We start from the raw sequence: 22295 nt of genomic DNA on the forward strand, positions 1-22295 counted from the left end.
ATTTAACTTATCAGGTCTTCCCTCAAGTCTTCTTTTCTCAAGACTAAACACGTCCAGCTTTTTAAACCCTTCTCTTATAGACCAGATTTTCTAAACCTTTAATTATTTTTGTAGCTCTCCTCTGGACTCTCCCATCTTGTCCACATCTCTCCTAAAATGCAGCGCCCAGAACTGGACACAGTACTCCAGCAGAGGCCTCACCAGTGTCTTACATACAACACTCCTGTTTATCACTGCCCAGAACGATATTAGCCTTTTTTAAAAAATGCATCAGAGTATTGATTCATATTCAACTTGTGATCCACCATACCCTCCATAGTACTACCACCTAGCCAGTTATTCGCCATTTTGTAGTTGTGCATTTGATTTTTCCTTCCTAAGTGAAATTACATCCAGTGTAACATATGTATCTAAGATACACACAAAAGATTTAGTAGCTTGTTTTTCCCCCTTACCAAAATGCTGACAAAAACATGGAGCAATTATTCAATACTAAAAGCAGCTCTTATTTACAGTGAATTCTGACTATGTAAAAGCTAAGAAGAATAGATTACCTGCTACTCCAAAAGGTCGTCTTAGCCCAGAGGTTAGTTTTCTTGTATTGTTGTCTCTTAGTTCCATTCTGCCTACTCTTACAATCTGACAGACAAAACTGATTTTCTCTCTTTTCAGGTCTTTGCTGCCAAGGTCCTAGAAATATTAATTTCCATACATTATAAGGATCCTGTTCATTTCAGGTTCTACTTTAATAGCCAGCAGAAAGACAAGCTGTTGTTCAGAATTTAGTCTTTTCATCTTTTAGCATTAGAATAAGTTATTCTCATGACAATAGAATTTTCATAACAATACTTAAGCCATTAATTTACACAGAAGCCAAAGAGTCCAACTATTTTTGAACAGTTTAAATCTTTTTCACAATTGTCAGAGGTTCAACTTGGCCTTTACCCACATGAACCACAGTTGTCAGAAATTGCATTAGAGTAATTAACAAGGAGTGACTTACAAGTTTCTCCAGGACCTAAATTCAAGTCTGCAGAGGTAGTCTATTACCTGTTAAACTCTTTAGCATTTTTCAAGATAGGAAACAAAGCATTTTAAACACTGCAAAAACAAAAGCACACTTACAGTGAACACAGCTCGAAGATTATGTAACCTGTCTATGTCTTTAGGCAGCCCAGAACTTGACCATCGAACTAGATAGTTTTCACTGTAAGAACAAGGTTTTTAAAATATATATGTATTTAGATATACATATGAGTTCAGATGTTACAAAATTAGGTTAAGTTCACATTAAACAACCTATTTTTCAGCACTATAAGCGAGGTTCTGCTCAGTAAAGTGATTATACTAAATAGCACCTTCTTACCCAACTGCTTGTTCCTTGTGTGTAAACATTGCCATTTCACTGACTAAATTATATTTTGGAGTTTTCTTATTATTTTGAGAGGGGGAGGGTTTAGTTTCAGGGTTTTACACCTGTTAATACAGGAATAACAGTGCAGCTCTGGGACAATGAGCTGGATTCTTACTCAGCTCATGAAACAGTAGGAAAATTAACTGAGTTCTGTCATTGGTGATGCATGAGCCAAAAGAACCCAGCTTGACTTTCAGTTCTCAGTTTGAGTTTGCATGGCAGGCAATTTGAAAAAAACACAAACCAACCATCTGATTTCCAGACCTAATCTGTTTAGTCAGTCACAAATATGGTACCACATAATTGCATTTTTAAAGTCACTTTTTAGAGTAGAACCACACTGCAAAATCTAAACCAAAAATGTATCAACATTAACTTTAAGATGCCTACAGAAGTAATTTTATAATTCATATAGCCACATATGGATACTAATGATGAAGTTTTACAGGGGTCAAAAAGTAATATACTCTTTTGTCTCTTTAAACCTGATATCACAGGTGCGCTTCTCTTCTATTACAATCACAGGAACATTTACTCGGTGAGCAGCTGTCATTGTGCTTTGTGCATGTAATATAAATAGAAGAGCAATTCTCCTTCAGCCTAGTAGAATGCAGTCCGGTAAGGAAGCAGGGGATCCAGAACACTCACTCTCTCTGATGACTGCCAAGGCAGCTGAACAGTGAATGAGCCAAGCCTTGTTCATGTGTCATTTACCTCTACACAGGTGGAACTAAAGACAATGCGATAAGGAACACTATAAATTTCTAACGCGCTGAAGCAAGGGAGACTAATCTGTTGCTGTGTTGAATAAAGCAGATGAAGTGCTGTATAATCCATGCTTCCCAGCTAACTTTCCCGCTACAGTTTACCCAGCAAACTGACCTTCCAAAAGCCCTCTCCAATCTGCCGTGACTCCTTGACCAAATCCAGAGAGGCACAAGATAAACAGGTATACATAATGCAACAGACAGACGACACTAACCTGATAAACTTTGATTCTAGTGGGTCGTACAGAGACATCAGGACTTCAGCATCTTCTCCTATTTTGCAGACTACATTTTTTAAATTTACAAATAAAGCAAATGAAGGTGTGGCGGCAAATTTGGCTTGTCTGTTAATATCAATGTTCTGCTTTTGAGACTGTAATTTAAGAGAGACAAAACAGTCAAATTTAAACAGCACTAACAACTAGAATCACGCCCTTAAATCATATCCGTAAATCTTACCCTTCCACTACAAAACGTTTACCTGAAACATTTAGGGCAAAAGAAGTGTGTGTCCCCTCCAGGGGAAAGAAGCTCTAGCCTTTGCCATTTTCTATAGTGGGAACGGGAAGGGTGCTGAGATTTCTGGCAGGCTGCTCTACCTGGATCCTCCTTGGAGTTCTGTTTTGTATAGTTTCTAGCTACCAAGGGGGAATGGACAGAATGGAGCAAACGATCGAGCTTCAAATTTGTCTGCTAGAACAGAAAAGTTTTCCTTCTGTCTCCACTCTTCTACTTTTTCCCTAGCCTCCTATAGGCTGCAAGGAAAGAAGGGGGAGAAGACAGGATCGCTACTCTGCCCTTCCCCTAGTTTTTTAGTCTTTCTCCACAATGGATGACTTTGGGGCCTACCTCTATTGTTGCTGCTTCAAGTTTTCCCAAGAGTAACAAGAAGACGACAGTAAACATCACCACAACCTATCCAGACCCTTGTTAATTACGCTCTGCTCCTGCTTGGCAAACCAGTGAGTAGCAGCAGAGACAATAAAGCCATCTACATAAAGCTCAAGAAGAGCAGATTTCAAAGTTCACATTTGGACGGGTCTTTGGGAGAGAGAATTTTATTTTTTAAGCAAAGTTTAAATTCTGCAAAATTTTTTGCTTTGCCCGCACATTTACCAGGGAACCTTTTTACTTGCCACAGATGATTCAGCAAGTGCATTTTTAAACTCAGGATACGGATGCCATATACAATCCTAATGAAAATATTAATTGATCTGAACTAGAGCACTGTATCCCAAATTAAGCCTCAAGAAAAACCACCATTAATATATACAATTTAATTAAATATGCATCTCCTCTCTCGTCATCTTCGTAGTTCTCTCTCATAGTAATCCACCAATTAATTAATTTATTGGTAGATTATTATATCAACATTGACACTTCTGAAGTATAGGAATCAGTTTTTAAAAGGTGGGTAAGTTATGCAGCCCAAATAAGATGAGCTACACAATGTATTTTTGATACTTTTAATCTTGAGAATGCTTCATGGACTAAAACAGAAGACTAAGCCAAATTCCTGCTTTAATTATATTTTATCATTATTTTTGACATTAATTTACATGATTCTTAATTTAAAAAGATAACAGTTGGGGATAGTGTATCTTACCTTTTCTTCTAGTAGTCTTTCCTCAACTTGCTTGGAAGCTATTTCATGAGCTCTGAAAAGGCTGATTGTGCTGGTTTGTTCTGGATCTAAAATGTTGCCATCTTCATCCCTTACAACCAGATCCAAATCGAGAATCCTATGTAAAAAGTTACAGATTACTTATCATTACGCATAAAAGGCCTGCAAGAGTTGCAGAATGTTGAATATGTAATCACAGATACCTGATTTATATGAAGAGAAAAATCTCTTTTTCTGCTCTGTCTCATTTGACATTCTGGACAAACAAAGTAAGTAGTATCACATACAAATTGGTTGTCAAAAAAATGAGTTCTAGCTTCTTTTTTAAAAATCTTCCTTGGCAAGCAGGTCCATGTTCCTTTAGAAATCCACAAATCTATAGAAGCAAAAGCTATGAGACCCAGCAAAGGAGATACTAAGACCTTTATCATTCCTTAAGGAAGAGTATAATTTTCTGTCAGCAGGATCCAAGTTTCAAGGGTTAGCCTGTTCAGAAGATTTTTTTTTTCCCCATACACACAGTCTATCTTTTGGGAGGATCACCTGTTTTCCACCGTGCCAGCTCCAGAACTTGTCATAAAACCAAGGCATGAAGAACATACAGTTTATATCGCTCCAAGTCTCTCTAACAATCTTGGCCAAGGCCTTGAGGAAAAGTAAAGGTCTTAATCTTCCAAATATCCTCAGGGAATTACTCTTTCCAGTTCTCCTGTGAATTCTTGTTTTGGTAGTCCTTTCATCAGGAGTTTGCTAAAACTTAGAGTCCAAGAAATCTCAACTGGGTGAATCCCAATCCAGCATGGAAATGTGTCATACAAAGCCTGACTCTTCTGAGCAGGAAGCACACAGACAGGAGGTAGCAGTTTCTCCTTCCTCTCTTCTGCAGGGAAGACTCTGGACCATTTCTAGCTGGGTGCGGAAACTGGAGGAGCCATCCATAAAGGTAAAGGAGAAGCCTCATGAGCATATGGAGCCATGGAGTCCTTGACAGTGTGACACACCAAGAACAGGATCCCAGGGAAAATCCCCTCTAGATAATGTTCCAGATTACCTGAAATAAAACACTACCATGTGAGGACCTTAAACTAATGGCCTGAGAGTATCATTCCCATGAGAGGAGGAAACACGGGACTGTTAAGAATTTGAGCATCCTCCAGTCTCAGTGCAAGAAACTCTTCAATGATTTGCCTTGAGTTGAAGGAGGAAGGGAGTGCCAAGTGCTGTGGTGTTCCAGGGTCTTTGTACAGAACGATCATCTGTCCCTACGTTAGGAGAAAGGATTGGAGTGCTAAAGTTTATTGGTCTGCTGCTCAGAAAAGCTGGGGCAGAGGATGTGATGATTTGGGAATCTGTCTGTAGAAGTCATGAACAGAGTTAGATTACAAATTCTGTGTCTTTACCAGGCTGCAAACTCAATTTTGAACGTGCATCCTTTTGCCTTCTCTGCTGTCTGTTTGCCTCTATGCAGGGCCAAAATTCCAAAGGTTTGGGGCAAAAGAATAACAAAAGAGTTGTCACAGTTAACTACTCTTCCAGTGAAGGAGAACAGCTCTTTACAAAAGATGGGCTCCCAACCAGCAGAACAGGTTTAGCAAGGGACAGGTCCTCACGGTGACAAAGTCACCTGGCAGGCTTTTCTGGTCAACTGGGAAGGCGGAGCTGGATGTCACCTGATAGAAGGGGCTGAAAGTTATCAATAGTGAAGAGCTGATGGGTCAGAGTCTCTTGTCTCAAGCAACTTAGCATTTAGAGGCTGCATAATGCAGGACGCCCTCCCTGCTTTCCTGAGCCCAAAAGGGTTCCCAAGGGAAGGAGGGGTTACTTACCCATACAGTAACTGGAGTTCTTTGAGATTTTTAGCCCTATGTGTGCTACACTTCAGATGTGTGCAAACCCTCAGGCTTTTGACCCGAGATTTTTGGTTGCAGTGTCTGCAAGATCTGCATCTGTGCCTTATACATTCTTGTGTTCTGATTCAAGGGCATATAGGTTAGGGTGGACCAGTCGCCGCTCCGGTACCTTCTCAACTGGGCAATCCAGCCAAGGCAAGGACTTCAAAGTAGAGGGGAAGAAGGGCAGGTAGTAGCGCATTAATAGGAACAGAAAATCTCGAAGAACTGCAGTTACTGTACAGGTAAGTAATCGTTCCTTGTTAGAGTAGTTGTCTCTATGGGTCCTTTACTGTAGATGAGTTCCAAGCAGCATACAAACTTCTGGGGGTGGGTGCCAGGATGACCGATCTAGTACAGATCAAAGAACAGCTGCACCAAAGGTTGCATCTGTTCTCGAAGCATGCACAATAGCACAGTGCTGGGGGAAAGTTTGTGCAGATGACAAAAAGAGCAAATGTGTTAGATCTGTACATCTCCTGTGTGTAAAATACTTTACAACTACTGCATGCCCCGGGAGAGAATCCCTTTGGGGTGCAGTTCTGGGAGAAGATGTGTTTAAGTATGAAGGAGTCTGAAGGGTCAGCATTGAGCCCAGAGGAGCTAGGCAGCTGGACAGCACTTTTCAGCTCTCAGGATGAGGTGCAGACAGGAGGTCTACACCCAGAGTGTGCCCCGAGGGACCCAGAGATTAGAGGGGCGGCCGGATTCCGTTCAGCCTTGAGGGGCTTAAGCCATCCAGGGACTCAGAGGCTTGGATTCCCTCTGCAAGAGGGTGCCCAACTGGATCTGTGACAGTGGGCTCTTTGAAATACTGTTTGCTCTGCAGTGGAACATGAGTGCTAAAGAGAGTGGGGTTGCCAGAGGACAGTTCAGGAAACCTTGCAATATGCATTGACTAGCTTCAGCTCCTAAGGAGGGCTACCTGGTGAGGAGCTGGACTCTCCGATTGAAGCCTCAGATAAAGAGCAGGCACGGCATCATCTGCCACTGCTACCACAGGTGTGGACATGACACCCTCTCCTGCCTGTCGTGAGAAGGCAGAGACACGCCTAGCCTAGGTTTGGAAGCGGAACGAGAGGATTTACAACAACTGTGGCTACAGGAGCCTGCCACTGCAGATATTTGGCACACCCATCCAGCCAGTTGTCCGCTCTGTGAGAAGCCAAATGCGTCTGCCTGGAGCTAAGGAAAGCACAGGAGCCATCCTGTGTCTAGAAGAATGTAGACAGGCAGGGGGGGAAAATAATCTAATACTCAGTGACTGATCATTCCACCTTGCAACTATGAACAACACAGTGGAAACCCACTGGCGCAGATTGTCAAATGAACAGGAGCAGAAACTATGTTGATTTTATCTTTTCATTTCTCTTTAACTTACAGGTGACATTTGTAAAAACATGTTGATGACTAAGGAGTTGTTCCCAAGTGTTTCATTTTGTTTACAATCAGCTTTTCAACCCCAAAAAGACACCTGTCATCGACACACAATAAACTGATCCAGTCTCATAATCTCATATCTACCCATTTAAAAAACAAAAGTCCATAAATCCACAATGATTACGTTTTTGATTATTGCAGCACAATAAAATTAGTATCCTGTCTTTATTTATGTAAAAACCAATTACTTTCAGGAAACAATGGGAAAAGTAAGCACATACATGAAATCCAGACAGTATATATTTAATGCATAATGAATATTTCTTATGTCTGGATATTAGAAATTGTCATTTTATTTCATTTTACGCAAAACACGATATATGGCTACACTAAAAAGATACTGCACCCTTTAAAATGTGCATATTTACTCAAAAGTTCAAATTCAATTCTCTCCCCTACTCTACAGGGAATGTTTTGATCACTTAATTAGTCCATCAGAACATTATGAATAAAAGACACAGTACAAGATGTTCTATTGTGTTGAACACTGAGCATCTGGACGTTATTCAGAGTAACTTTAACCAACTCCTTAGCCAGATGGTAAAATGCAGTAGCCAAACAAATAATATCAACAACATCTGGTTAACTGTCTACTGGGGTACAACAGACCATATCTTGGATTATAAATGCTAAATTACTTACTGAATGGAATTAGCGATTTTTTTATCACTAATTTTGCTGATAAAGTACATGGGCACAAGAACTGAAAAACCTGCAGTATTTAAGTAGCAAAGCACAAACTGATGAATCCTCATGAGCTAATCATACTACAGTGGCACTTAAAGAAAGTTTGGCTGATCAATCTTCCATCACCAGGAGTTCAAAACCTTATATTACCCCACCTTCTCATTATTCAGACTGCTACTTTGACCAGATTCCAATTTTGTGTATAAGCAAGGTAAGAGTCCTCGCTTTCAATTAAAAAATAATGTCACAACTGAATAGTACAGCATTCCTCCTTACCGTGGGATGATTTAATCTACCATTAACCAGTTCAATTTTCAAACACAACATTCCCTCCATCCAAATAGTTTTCAGAAGGCTTAGCCTTAAATCAAAAGTCACCTCATCTAAGTTGCTGACATATCTGATGCATGCCCCATTCTAACATTTGTCATTGATTAGGTGCCATTCCTGGTTTTTATCCTCGTCTTCTGGATGAATATAAATGCTTATGAAATCTAATCAACAGTATAACCATTAATACAAGCTAGATACTACACAAGCAGCAGCACAATGAGATACCCCACGTTTCCCAGACAAATCCTCTAGCACTGCATGAGAGCATTAACAAGTTCAGAGTGCAAACAGTCGATGGTGCCAGAGAGGCAGCAACAGTTTATGTGAATTGGCAAAGGGTTTTGAAAGACAGGAACATTTATATCTTTCATCTGACCTCACAAAAATCATAGCTTTAATCTGACATCAAACTGATAGTATCACAAAGTTTATGAGTGACAGTTTAACAGAAGGAGTCTAGTACACAAATTATAATTTGTACTGTATCAAAAATGCTTTTATATTGCAATTTTTCCCACTTTGCCGTACTCTAAAAAGATTGCTACTTAAACTACAAGTACTACTCCTTATAGAAATACTTTCTTCATGTATATCCGGTGCCTTCGAACTGCTATATAATACGACAAGGCTGATTCCCTCCACTCTCTCAAGAAGCACACACTATGAAGTAGTCATCACAAACCTGTTTCCATAATCTATTTTGGCAGTCACTTTCTTTTTCATTTCCTTGAGCTCATCTTGGGGTAGAGTTCCAGAAAGTATCTGTGATCTCCATTCAATAAGATCATATATCATGTGTCGTACACTGTGGAACATATCTCTGTTATCTTGCTGTTTGAAAATAAAATAAACAAGACTGTAAATGTTATTTTAAAAAGGTAAATAACTAAGCACATTTTAGAGTTTTTATATGACAAATTAAAAATATGGGCCATGAGATTCAAAACTAGGTGTCTAAAGCTAGGCTCCAAAGTTAGAGGCCTGGTTTCCAATAGTGCTGAGCACGCAGCTGTCCTCTCAATGGCAACCGTTGGGTTCTCAGCACTTTCAAAAGTCTTGCCTTCTATTTAGGTGCCTAAATACTGATTTAGGAACCTAACTCCCTTTAAAACATGGACCATGATTTACTCAATACAGTGAATGATTCAGGATTAAGGCATCTTTTTTGTTTATATGGTATCTTTCCATGGACCAGGCATTACACAGAATTCAGAAGGACAGATAGACAGCAGGAACATTATAGGAATAATATGGGAAAGAACACCTTGGCTTTAAAGACTAATGTAATACTGTATAATTTACTGGGGTGGAGGTGATGGACTTGTTCTGCCTTTAAAAGAAGAGGTGTTTCTGGATCTATGATGATACTGAATACCTGTTTACAGCGCTCTGGGATTGCAAGAGATCAGATCTTAACCTGTCTAGCTCAGAATTGAATACAGGCTGTCTAGCACATCAGAGCAGTAGAGTATTTTGGAGGAGGGGAAAATAAGGTAGAAAGCAGGGGACAGGGAGATGGAATTCCATATTTGAGAGGGAAGAAGTAATTTCTCTGATAGTATTTTTATAAATACACACAGGATTAAACTTTAGCAACCATGAAACAGGGCCACGTCTGGAGTGAGATGCAGTGGTTGCTTAACAGTGCACAGCAATGCTACACAACAGTTTAGGGCAGCAAGTGAATGTTACATCTAGCGCCCTACCAAATTTATGGTCCATTTCAGTCAATTTCACAGTCACAGGATTTTAAAAATCATAAATTTCATGATGTCAGCTATTTAAATCTGAAATTTCATGGTGTTGCAATTGTAGGGGTCCTGACCCAAAAAGGAGTTGGGGGGAGGGCGGCTGTCGCAGGGTTTTTCCAAGGGGGTGGGGGGTTGCAGTACTGTTACCCTTACTTCTGCGCTGCTGCTGGCGGTGGCACTGCCTTCAGGGCTGGGCAGCTGGAGAGTGGCAGCTGCTGACAGGGAGACCAGCTTTGAAGGCAGAGCCGCCACCAGCAGCAGCGCAGAAGTAAGGATGACATGGTATGGTATTGCCATCCTTACTTCTGCACTGCTGCCTGCAGAGCTGGGCCCTCAGTCAGCAGCCGCCACTCTCTGGCCACCCAGCTCTGAAGGCAGCAGCACAGAAGTAAGGGTGGCATGGTATGGAATTGCCACCCTTACTTCTGTGCTGCTGCTGGCAGGGCGCCGCCTTCAGAGCTGGGCGCCCGGCCAACAGCTGCTGCTCTCCAGCCACCCACCTCTGAAGGCAGCACAGAACTAAGGGTGGCAATACCGCGACCCCCCCTAAAATAACCTTGCAACCCCCCTGCAACTCCTTTTTGCATCATGACCCCCAATTTGAGAAACGTTGGTCTCCCCTGTGAAATCTGTATACTATAGAGTAAAAGCACACAAAAGACCAGATTTTATGGGGGGGAGGGGGGGGGGCGCGACAAGATTTCACAGTCCATGACACATTTTTCATGGCCGTGAAGTTGGTAGGGCCCTAGTTATATCCAGCGGAGAAACTACAGTGGCTATTAAGCAGACAGATTACTTACCACAGTTGGCATTTGGCAGCAAACCAGGGTTAATCTCCCTATTCTTAAAAAAGAGACTGTGATATATTTAAAGAAATGAGAAGTAGTCAGATCTAGGGTTGGCACCTGCCCAGGTTTTCCCAGGATTGTCCCTTTTTTGATACAGCTGTCCTGGGAAATCTGTAAGGGCGTTTAGTACACACTGCCAGCTGTCCAATTTTAGTTTTTTGCACTCAGGCTCATCCTGGATGTCTTGTTTTTTTTGTACCTCAGGGGGTGACAACCTTAGTCAGAACCTCAGTTATATCTGATCAGAAAGATAGCACTTCCAACATCATAATGTCATGCAGTACATGCTAGGCCACCGATTCAGTACTGATCCAAAAGGGAATTGTCAACATCTTCCTGCAGTCATGATATTTCACTGAGGTCTCCCATGCAGGCCATGATCAGGCTCAATGCTATTTATCAGTCCCCCAAGGACTAGCAGGGATAACTAAGCCCTGGTCTACACTACGAGTTTAGGTCGAATTTAGCAGCGTTAGATCAATTTAACCCTGCACCCGTCCACATGATGAAGCCATTTTTGTCAACTTAAAGGGCTCTTAAAATCAACTTCTGTACTCTTCCCCGACAAGATCACCACTGAAATTGACATCGCCAGGTCAAATTTGGGTTAGTGTGGACACAATTCAACGGTATTGGTCACCGGGAGCTATCCCAGAGTGCTCCATTGTGACCGCTCTGGACAGCACTTTCAACTCAGATGCACTAGCCAGATACACAGGAAAAGCACCGGGAACTTTTGAATTTCATTTCCTGTTTGGAACAGCATGGCAAGCTCATCAGCACAGGTGACCATGCAGTCTCAGAATCGCAAAAGAGCTCCAGCTATGGACTGAATGGGAGGTACTAGATCTGATCGCTGTGTGGGGATACGAATCCGTGCTATCAGAACTCCGTTCCAAAAGACAAAATGCCAAAATATTTGCAAAAATCTCCAAGGGCATGATGGACAGAGGATACAACAGGGACCCGCAGCAGTGCCGCATGAAAATTAAGGAGCTCAGGCAAGCCCACCAAAAAAACAAAGAGGCAAACGGCCACTCCGAGTCAGAGCCCCAGACATGCAGCTTCTATGATGAGCTGCATACAATTCTAGGGGGGGCCCCTACCATTACCCCATCCCTGTCCGTGGACACCTGCAAGCGGGGAGTCTCATGCAACAGGGATGAGGATTTGGGGGACAAGGAAGATGAGGAGTAGGATAATGCACAGCAGGCAATCAGAGAAACCATTCTACCTGACAGCCAAGGTCATTTCTCATTCTGTTCTTCCTAGTTATTCTTCCCAATTCTGCCCCTTTCATATTTTGTCCCTTCCAGGTCCTGTCCCACACATCCTTCTCTTGCACCAGAAAAGCATTACTGCTCTAGTATTATATCAAATTTCTACTTTATATTCACTTGCATCTGATATTCCCTCTCTCGCCTCAACTGTACCATATGATATCTCATCCTCTGATTCACTTCCAACATAATTCATTTTTGTCTCTCCTTCCTTCTCCTTTGTGGGCCTCATCCAAAGCCCACAGAAGTGTGTCAGAATATTTCCATTGACTGCAGTGGATTTTGCATCAGACCCTGTAACAGTCAAAATTTCTAGCTTCTTTTAAGTGTCCCTTTATGTGAGACATGCTCAGTACCACACTCTAGTAGTAATTTATTTCCTTGTTATCTTCACTTTTCCCAAGTTACTTTCTCAAAATCTTATTTTTGGAGGATATTCACTTTACTTTTGCCATAAAAACAGAAGTCACATAATATACATTTCATACAGCTGTTCGTGACATCTAGAAATTTTGCATCAAATAGCACAGAACATACTTTGAAGTGGAAATTTCCCATTTTCTTTAAAGAAGATGGGTTTGCTAATCTTACATTCGTCAAACTAAGAGCACCAGGATGCTGCATCTCCTCTAATGTGGTATTAGACTACAATAATACTATTTGCATTTCAGCCATAATTTTTTAAAATCACTATATTTAAACAGAAGCAGACTATCTGAAACTGCCCAGATCGTCACAAAATATTCATAACTAACTCCAAGCTACCTTCCAGACACCACTGACTTCCTGAGGAAACTACAATCCATCAGTGATCTTCCTGATAACACCATCCTGGCCACTATGGATGTAGAAGCCCTCTACACCAACATTCCACACAAAGATGGACTACAAGCCGTCAAGAACACTATCCCCGATAATGTCACAGCTAACCTGGTGGCTAAACTTTGTCCTTACCCATAACTATTTTACATTTGGGGACAATGTATACCTTCAAATCAGCGGCACTGCTATGGGTACCCGCATGGCCCCACAGTATGCCAACATTTTTATGGCTGACTTAGAACAACGCTTCCTCAGCTCTCGTCCCTTAACGCCCCTACTCTACTTGCGCTACATTGATGACATCTTCATCATCTGGACCCATGGAGAAGAAGCCCTTGAGGAATTCCACCATGATTTCAACAATTTCCATCCCACCATCAACCTCAGCCTGCTCCAGTCCACACAAGAGATCCACTTCCTGGACACTACAGTGCTAATAAATGATGGTCACATAAACACCACCCTATACCGGAAACGTACTGACCGCTATTCCTACCTACATGCCTCCAGCTTTCACCCTGACCACACCAGACGATCCACTGTCTACAGCCAAGCTCTGCGATACAACCGCAGTTGCTCCAACCCCTCACACAGAGACAAACACCTACAAGATCTCTATCAAGCATTCTTACAACTACAATACCCACCTGCGGAAGTGAAGAAACAGATTGATAGAGCCAGAAGAGTTCCCAGAAGTCACCTACTACAGGACAGGCCTAACAAAGAAAATAACAGAACGCCACTAGCCGTCACCTTCAGCCCCCAACTAAAACCCCTCCAACGCATTATCAAGGATCTACAACCTATCCTGAAGGATGACCCAACTCTCTCACAAATCTTGGGAGACAGGCCAGTCCTTGCCTACAGACAGCCCCCCAGCCTGAAGCAAATACTCACCAGCAACCACATACCACACAACAGAACCACTAACCCAGGAACCTATCCTTGCAACAAAGCCCGTTGCCAACTGTGTCCACATATCTATTCAGGAGACACCATCACAGGGCCTAATAACATCAGCCACACTATCAGAGGCTCGTTCACCTGCACATCTACCAATGTGATATATGCCATCATGTGCCAGTAATGCCCCTCTGCCATGTACATTGGTCAAACTGGACAGTCTCTACGTAAAAGAATAAATGGACACAAATCAGATGTCAAGAATTATAACATTCATAAACCAGGCGGAGAACACTTCAATCTCTCTGGTCACGCGATTACAGACATGAAAGTTGCAATGCTACAACAGAAAAACTTCAAAACCAGACTCCAGCAAGAGACTGCTGAATTGGAATTCATTTGCAAATTGGATACAATTAACTTAGGTTTCAGAGTAGCAGCCGTGTTAGTCTGTATTCGCAAAAAGAAAAGGAGTACTTGTGGCACCTTAGAGACTAACCAATTTATTTGAGCATAAGCTTTCGTGAGCTACAGCTTACTTCATCAGATGCATCCGATGAAGTGAGCTGTAGCTCACGAAAGCTTATGCTCAAATAAATTGGTTAGTCTCTAAGGTGCCACAAGTACTCCTTTTCTTTTTACAATTAACTTAGGCTTGAATAGAGACTGGGAGTGGCTAAGTCATTATGCAAGGTAACCTATTCCCCTTGTTTTTTCCTACACCCCCACCCCCCCAGACGTTCTTGTTAAACCCTGGATTTGTGCTGCAAGTGGCCCACCTTGGTTATTGTGCACACTGTAAGGAGAGTGATCGCTTTGGATAAGCTATTACCAACAGGAGAGTGGGTTTGGGGGGGGGGGGGGGGGAAGAAAACCTGGATTTGTGCTGGAAATGGCCCACCTTGATTATCATACACATTGTAAGGAGAGTGATCACTTTAGATAAGCTATTACCAGCAGGAGAGTGGGGGGGGAGAGAAAACCTTTTGTAGTGATAAACACCCATTTTTTCATGGTTTGTGTGTATAAAAACATCTTTTGTATTTTCCACAGTATGCATCCGATGAAGTGAGCTGTAGCTCACGAAAGCTTACGCTCAGATAAATTGGTTAGTCTCTAAGGTGCCACAAGTACTCCTTTCCTTTTTCCAAGCTTGTAGTTTTTCAGTTAATCTGACAGACAATTAATGCTTACTGCTGTACATTTGTGAAATGCTTCTGTGTAATCAAAAACAAGCATGCATAGAACACAGCTGTTGAATTTTAAGAAGTTTTGTACGTGTCAGACAGATATTAACATATTGGTTTAATTAATGAGTACTAACTTTTCACTCAGAATTTATGCATATGAAAATAATCAGGACTGAGAATTTAACATTTGTGCTAACCAAACAAAGCAATGTAATTTGTCGATTAATACTTTATATGCCAAAAAGGCCTATATTGATTAATTTTAAGGATATTTTAACCCCCACAAAAGTTAATCTCAGTTTTCTGAATTTCTCATAACCTTGAATCTCTCTGCCTTAAAGATAAATATTGCAATAGGGATCTTTCATTACCTGATCACACAACATGTGTTTAACGAAGAGCTAGATCCTGTACTACTTTATAGTTCTATAGTCCCTTCAGTCTGAAGACTGCAAATAATTTAACAATGATTTAGCCTTGAAATATCCATTATGAGATATCTAACTACGGCACCTATAAAGTAATAGATAACAGCACAGTTCCTTTCCATTATTCCAGTGTCATAGTAATACTGTCCAGGATGAGGTAGCTATTGTGATAAGTTTCAAAATATGTCATATTATATTACCCCCACTGTTCCAAAGCTATCTGGGCCAAAACCAGAACCCCGAATCCAAACCATTTTTAAATTTAGGGAAAAGAGATTTCAAATTTGAATCCCTAATTCCAAATCTGTCCCTATTTTACAGGGTCCGAGTCAGATCCCAACCCAGAATGGAGACTATTTTCTGATTCCTTTTTGGACATAGCTGAAATTTCATTTGAAGTCTCATGAGATGAAGTCTGGAGACTTTGGTATGATCAAATCCTAACTCAAACCCTAGCCCTGATTTATCTGCAAACTTTAAATAAGAGCCTAATCTGGATGAAGATCTAGTCAGTATACACTACTCATCTGTACTGTATATAATAATAATAATACTAATATTACATGAGTTGATGTTAATTGGCACAGAATATCAATGAAAAGTTTGATAGGCCCAAAAATTTCTTTGACTTTAAAAAAAATCTGATCTGGTCTACAAAAATCTACAACAGATAAAAAGCCAGCCCTCCAGGGTGACATGCTCATGTCACTACCTCTTGGTGCGGTGACTGAAATCACAGGCAGGCATGTTACTAAATCATGTTGCATCATTCCTCAGCTCTTAGTGCATGCCATGGTCTCGTAACAACATAAGATACTGCTATACCAAGACCTGCTCTCCAAGTCCCTGATCCTGCATATCATACCCACAGTTTTCAGAGCATGGCACGGTATGGAAAGGTATGCCAGGTTGCCTTGCCACAGAAGCCCCAAAATAGCGTTGCAAAATGAGTTTCAGAGCTACTTTGGGAGAGTAAGAGTAAGGAAAGAGTGACCTTGGTTAAACAGTGCATCTGAAGAAGTGGTTTTTTACCCACGAAAGCTTATGCCCAAATAAATATGTTAGTCTTTAAGGCGTCACTGGACTCCTTGTTGTTTTTCTTGGTTAAACAGACTCTCTATATCTTACATTCTACTATTCCTAATTTTTTAAATATGTCGTCTTTTCTCCTTCTTTCCACCCAAGTCATAAAGCCCAGAATACTATAAACAGAGGAAAAAAATTAGCGCATTTTACTTACCACATATAGCTGCCGCCATATTATGGACCACTCTCGTAGTGTTGTGGTAACTTCCTGAATCAGCGGGAGCTCACTGGGTATGACTGTTTCATGCTGTCTAAAGTTTGCAAAAACAATTTTTGGTAGAATAGTAAAATGATTAATATAGTTCAATTTGTAGAAGCAATTGGTATTGCTAAGTTTCAAATCCAATTCCATAACAACAGGATTCAAAAGAAAATACAAACATATTACAAGTTATACAGTATATCTATATGCCAGAAGAAATGTGGCCTATTGCACAGAGCACTGGACTGGGATTCAGGAGACGGGGGTTCCATTCTTGACTCTGCCACTGGCCTGATGTGTGACCTTGCACAAATCTCGCTTCACTTCTGTCCATCAGTTTCCCCATCTAAAAAATGGGGATAACAATACTGATCTACTGATGAAAAGCACTATGTGAGAGTTAAGTATTATTTCCACAAATATTAACATTTCATGTCTATCACGCTATTTACTTCTTTCGTAAAGTACTAATGTACTAATTTTGTAGGAACCGATTGGGGGAAAGCCAGTTATGTGGCATGTATGACATCATGCCATTATGATTGATCCTTTAGCAAAATACTGTTTTTACACAGGAAAAACCTGTTTTGTAGGTCTTCACCATTGGTGTCTCTAGATGACTCTTTTAAAATAGTGCATCACCTGAGTATGGAACAATAGTTAGCTCTTTTAGCATGTCAAAAGTGCAGCACGTAGAGGCAGTTTTGTAATCAGCCAGGAAGATGCCATTATGCAGTAATCATATGATTAGTAAGTAGTTTTAGCATTTACATATTTAAGAGGGTTAAAAAAAGATCAGGCAAAAAGGAGGAAATATTTTAATTCTTTGCACCAACGTTCATATCTGGCTAGTCATTTGTCAATTCCATTCAACATTATTTTTGTTTCACAAATATCTTTTTTAAATGATCTTCTGTAACAGTATTATGACTTTTAATACACATGTATAGTAAATGGATAACAGAGTGCAAATTCATACACATCAATGTAGCACTGTTTCATTAGTATAAGTTGCTTTTATATAACAGCTCAGAACGTCTGCAGGCAAGTAAACTCAGGACAGTGGAATGTACATAACACAACAACACTTGGCACTGGGATAATCTTTTGTAGAAATGCTTCTCAGCAAGACAACAAACGACAGATACCTTACCACGAAGAGCTACATTTACTTAGCTTATTTAAGAAAAGGTCAATAACTGACTTGAACATCATCTACAAGTTCCTATATAATGAGAATGTATCTGCTCTTAGAGTCATCCTTACCCTACTAGAGCAAAGCATAAGATCCAATGGCAGGAAATTGAAGTCAGAAACAATGAAACTGAAAATGCGACTCAACTGCTCAGTAGTCAGGGTAATTACTAACCAGGGGAGTAGTATCAAGGAATGTGATAAACTCTCCATCATCTGGAGCATTTCAATCAAGACTAAAAGCTATCATGCTCAATGCAGTAATCAATGGATGAAATTCTATGGCCTGTGGTACACAGGAGGTCAGACATTTGCTCATAATGGTTCCCTCTTGCCTTTAGATCTATGACTCAGTTTTGAAGTGTTCAGCACATCCTTTCATTAGCCAATAGAAAATGAGGTATTAGCCTCCGTCATAAAAGCACAGAAATTATATTTCCACAAATAAGTATTTTATTCTTGTTAAACTTCAAGTCTCAACTCACCCTTTTCCTTCAACTATTGCTTCTTTAAGCTGAATATAGGAAGCAGGAAATATGCCCTTTGGGGGGGAAAGAGAGTTAGGTTTTTTATATATATAGGTAACCAGACATACATTCAGATTAATTATCTAACAAATAGCCACACTCTGTTCTGCACAGAATTTTTCATATTCTATTCAATAGCATTAAATAGAAAGGCTATTTTATGAATGTCTCAGATCTGAATTTGATTTTGCATGTGTATTTTAAAACTGTTATTATGTCCCTAACTTTATATATTATCTTTATAAAACTGCATTATACAGCAGAGGTAGCTCCTTAGTTAAAGTACAGTGGCCTGTAAGGAGATGCACTTCCCCCTCTGCTCATGCATTTACTGCCTCAGGTTCCCCAACTCAGTTCCCAGAAGAATGCATGTAGACTCGTGGGCTAAATCACATCCCCTCTCTAGGTCTGGTTCATTAACAAAAACAGTTCAACTCAATTCTTCCCTCACAGACTTTATGGTTCCTTCCCAAACCCAGGCCCTGCTGCCTATCCTGTTTTTAAGCCTCTCCCAGAAGAGGTTTCTACTCCTGCTCTCTAAAGGTATCTCCTGCTATCCTCCTGACCCTGGTCTTCCCTGTCTGCAGCAACAGACTCCCTGTTATAGGAACTACCATCTTTGGTTACCTGACTTGGCCACACAGTAACACACACATACACACACGCGCGCGCAGACACACCCCCCCCAACCTATTCTACCATCGCAAGGCATACACATTTCAATGAGGGATCTCTTAAAAGATTTCTGCTGGAAGTTGGCTGCTTGCCTGAAACTAATACACTTTAAAAGTGAGTTGTTGCCTCCGTCCCCAATTATAGAGCCTACAATTAGGGCATAACTTTTAAAATCTAATTTGAAAGTTAACAAATGCCCCTAAACCAGGATAAGATGATACCTTTCCCATACCTCAGCTTTTGAAACTAGTGGTCAAGTATCTTGCCTTGACATTCACACCCAAAAGGTAGACATTTTGAGATTATAAACATACAAACATCTAAGCTATGTTTCAGATCTTACTCAGTACCAACACTAATAAAGATGGATAGATTTTATTTTACCTCAGCAAATTTTCCAGTCACCTAGACTAGCTCTCAAAGGCAGAGAAGCACAACTGAACCTAATTTTGTGCAAAAGCTATAAAATTCTGTATTCATGCACACATTAACTTTTCATAGGTTGGTGCCACTTTAACATAACCCCCACATAAGTTAATTTAACTGAGGGAGCCAAGTTACAGCCCTTGAGGTTAACTTTCTTTTTAACCTCCATCCCAATCCTTTGAATACGAAACACATTAGATACACAAAAGGGATGGGAGGAAAGGACTGAACAACATAGTTGAGGAACGGACTCAGAAAGCAGGAGAAAATGCCAAGTGCCAGAGGAACAACCAAGAGACACCGGTCAGAGAAGAGACAGTATCAGGAGGTCAAGGATGGGATGTGCAAGTAAGAAAAGGGTCAGCTGCAAAATCTAGACATAAGCCAAGAAAGGAAAGGAAGCAGAAAGACCAGGGTATTGTAATACGAAGTTCTCTCTACTTAGCTCCAATCCTTAAGAAAGCAGAGGGGTGGAAATGGAATGAGAAAGAGTAAGAATACACAGGTATTAACACTGTCAGCATTCAGGAGCTTTTCTATGGGGAGCAATACAAATACAAATACAATCCATCAAGATGCACTAGCATTAATTTAGGACAGGTGAGTCTCCCCCACACCTACACCCAATTAAAAAAAGATTCTACAGGAATTCCCCATTTTCAATATAGGAAATCTCTCTCAAACCAGTAAGATCTTTCAAAACAAAAGAAGTTTTTTAGGACTTGCTACGTTTAGCGGCAGTCAGATTAATACAGCAGCTCCTGGAATTAATTTCAGTCAACATAAATAAATACTCACTACTTAGAATTTAGTGAGACACATTCTTGAAGTTTTACTTCAAAAGAATTTAACATACCCCAAAAGAAAAACAACAAAAAGGAAAAGAAAACCAAAAGGTTAAGAAATCGGAGAGGCCTACCACAGAATTCAATATGTAATTCCTTTGGTTACTTTTAGACATGCAGAAGGCTATGCAAATGAAAGGAGCTCAAAGTTCATTTCTGAATACAAATATGTATTTCTAAACATTTTTATTTTAAAAGGCAAAAATCAAGACTATAAATCTTTAATTCTGGTTAAGTACTATTATAAAATAACCCCCCACCGATTTTTTTTTTAATGCAACATTATAGGCAATAGTTCAGCTGTTCCCTTTTTTGTTTTGGAGTATCTGCTGTCAACAGACATTTTATGCTCAATTCAAGTCAACAAGACGACAAAATTGCATTGCAGAAAGCAAGATTACTCCATCTTTCACAGACAAAGGCTGAAAATCACAATGCTATCACTTTGCAAGATGCAATTGCATTTTATGAGTAATTCTGTATTTAACAGAACATGAAGCTAACATTAGCATAACAGATCAACTAGATTTTAAGTTTTATAAAAGTTCTTAGTTGACTTTTTAACAAAGTTCCAATACACAAATGAATCTTAACAAATATTTGTTACAAGAGAAAATGAAATTGTAACTATGGGAATAGAACACTTACCTTTTTAGATTTTTTTCTTAATGTGTAACCTCTGTACCAGCCTAGAATAAAGTTATGAAAAGTTTATTAACACACTGCAGCAGAATCTCCTTTGCAGTTGGATAATATCTTAGCTTTCTTTCTGTCCACAAAGATTTTCTCATTGTAGCTGAATTTCAAATCTCCGTAAAACTGATAGCTTAACGTTCATCTTTACTTAAATCAGTTTTGGTTAAATTGGTATTTCCAGAATCAAGCTAAGCCATTTTGCATGAACATTAGAAGTTTGCACTAGTTTAACTAGTTTGCTTTAAAACTGATTTAGCTAAACAAACCAACGCTAATTCTTTCATTTAGATCAACCCTTTGTCATCACATCAGGGAACAGCAGCATGCAATTTAGGATGCTATTCACACACCACTAACAATAAATAGGTGAAGACCTAGATGAAGCAGATATTTTGTGAACAAACAACTGGCTGAAATGTGTTTTCATAAAGCATCTGAACAACTTCAAGCAAACCATCAGAAAAATCAAAGTGCATGAATTATTCATGAACTGAAAAAAGGGTTACATGTGTTTGTTAAATTATTCAAAGGGTGCCCCTTGAGCACCCTGCCGGGGCATTGGTGCAGTAGAGTGTCAGAAGGAAGAGTCCCACCTACTGTTAGTTAAACCATGGACTCAGCAAGACAGAAACTACAGAGCAGCATATTAACAATAACTGCTTAGGGGTCCAACAGCAACGCAAAATACAAAACCTGTGATGACAAGTTCTGTAATGACGGAAAGGATATTTAAATGGCGATGCTTTGGGGGATTTGTGTTTTACCCTTCAAAAGTAAAATGTATGTTGGTTCTCCAGAGTTCTCAATGTTAAGGGGCCTGAAGGCCTAGTTCAATGCCAGCCAGTAAGGAAACTGGCATTCCAGCTTTTCCCCCGACAATTCTATTGTAGTGCAATCATTCCAATCCAGTAAGACATTTCTCACACTCACAGAGGCAGGTGGCATGCCAGGAAAATATGGAGGTAATCTCTCATTTATTGTGCCCCCAGTTCACTACACATCTGCAAGCAATCAGCATTACAGCTTTTATTGTTTCTGAGACCATTCTGTTTCTTTGTGACTGTTTAATTAAAAAATCTCACAATACAGTCATTCACTCCCAAAGAAGGTGCTGTGCCAGGCAGATCAGCAGGCATCTCTCGTGCACACTATCCCAAATTCAGTACAAACTGCCTTGCAAACCTGCTTTATGACTATTCTGTATTTCAGTTTGTGTCCATATTGGTTCTCTCGCACGCTCTCACTACCGCCTTAGAGAACCCACA

At 40.3% G+C, this 22295-nt stretch overlaps 1 protein-coding gene across 3 annotated transcripts in view; it reads right to left on the minus strand.

Annotated features, from left to right (window-relative positions):
• The window catches only part of DOCK1 (dedicator of cytokinesis 1), a 545102-nt gene that overhangs the window by 468336 nt on the left and 54471 nt on the right, over positions 1-22295 (minus strand). For all 3 annotated transcript variants that reach the window (XM_037903703.2, XM_043551994.1, XM_027819633.3), the window contains exons 3-10: positions 20983-21023; positions 18347-18402; positions 16620-16716; positions 8837-8985; positions 3788-3923; positions 2397-2554; positions 1126-1207; positions 555-690 (exon numbers count right to left, since the gene is read on the minus strand). In XM_037903703.2, coding sequence (XP_037759631.1) covers positions 555-690; positions 1126-1207; positions 2397-2554; positions 3788-3923; positions 8837-8985; positions 16620-16716; positions 18347-18402; positions 20983-21023 — 855 coding nt within the window. The remainder of the gene's footprint in view (positions 1-554; positions 691-1125; positions 1208-2396; positions 2555-3787; positions 3924-8836; positions 8986-16619; positions 16717-18346; positions 18403-20982; positions 21024-22295) is intronic.

The sequence above is a fragment of the Chelonia mydas genome, chromosome 7 (genome assembly GCF_015237465.2).
Source record: "Chelonia mydas isolate rCheMyd1 chromosome 7, rCheMyd1.pri.v2, whole genome shotgun sequence".
In the NCBI taxonomy this organism is placed as follows: domain Eukaryota; kingdom Metazoa; phylum Chordata; order Testudines; family Cheloniidae; genus Chelonia; species Chelonia mydas.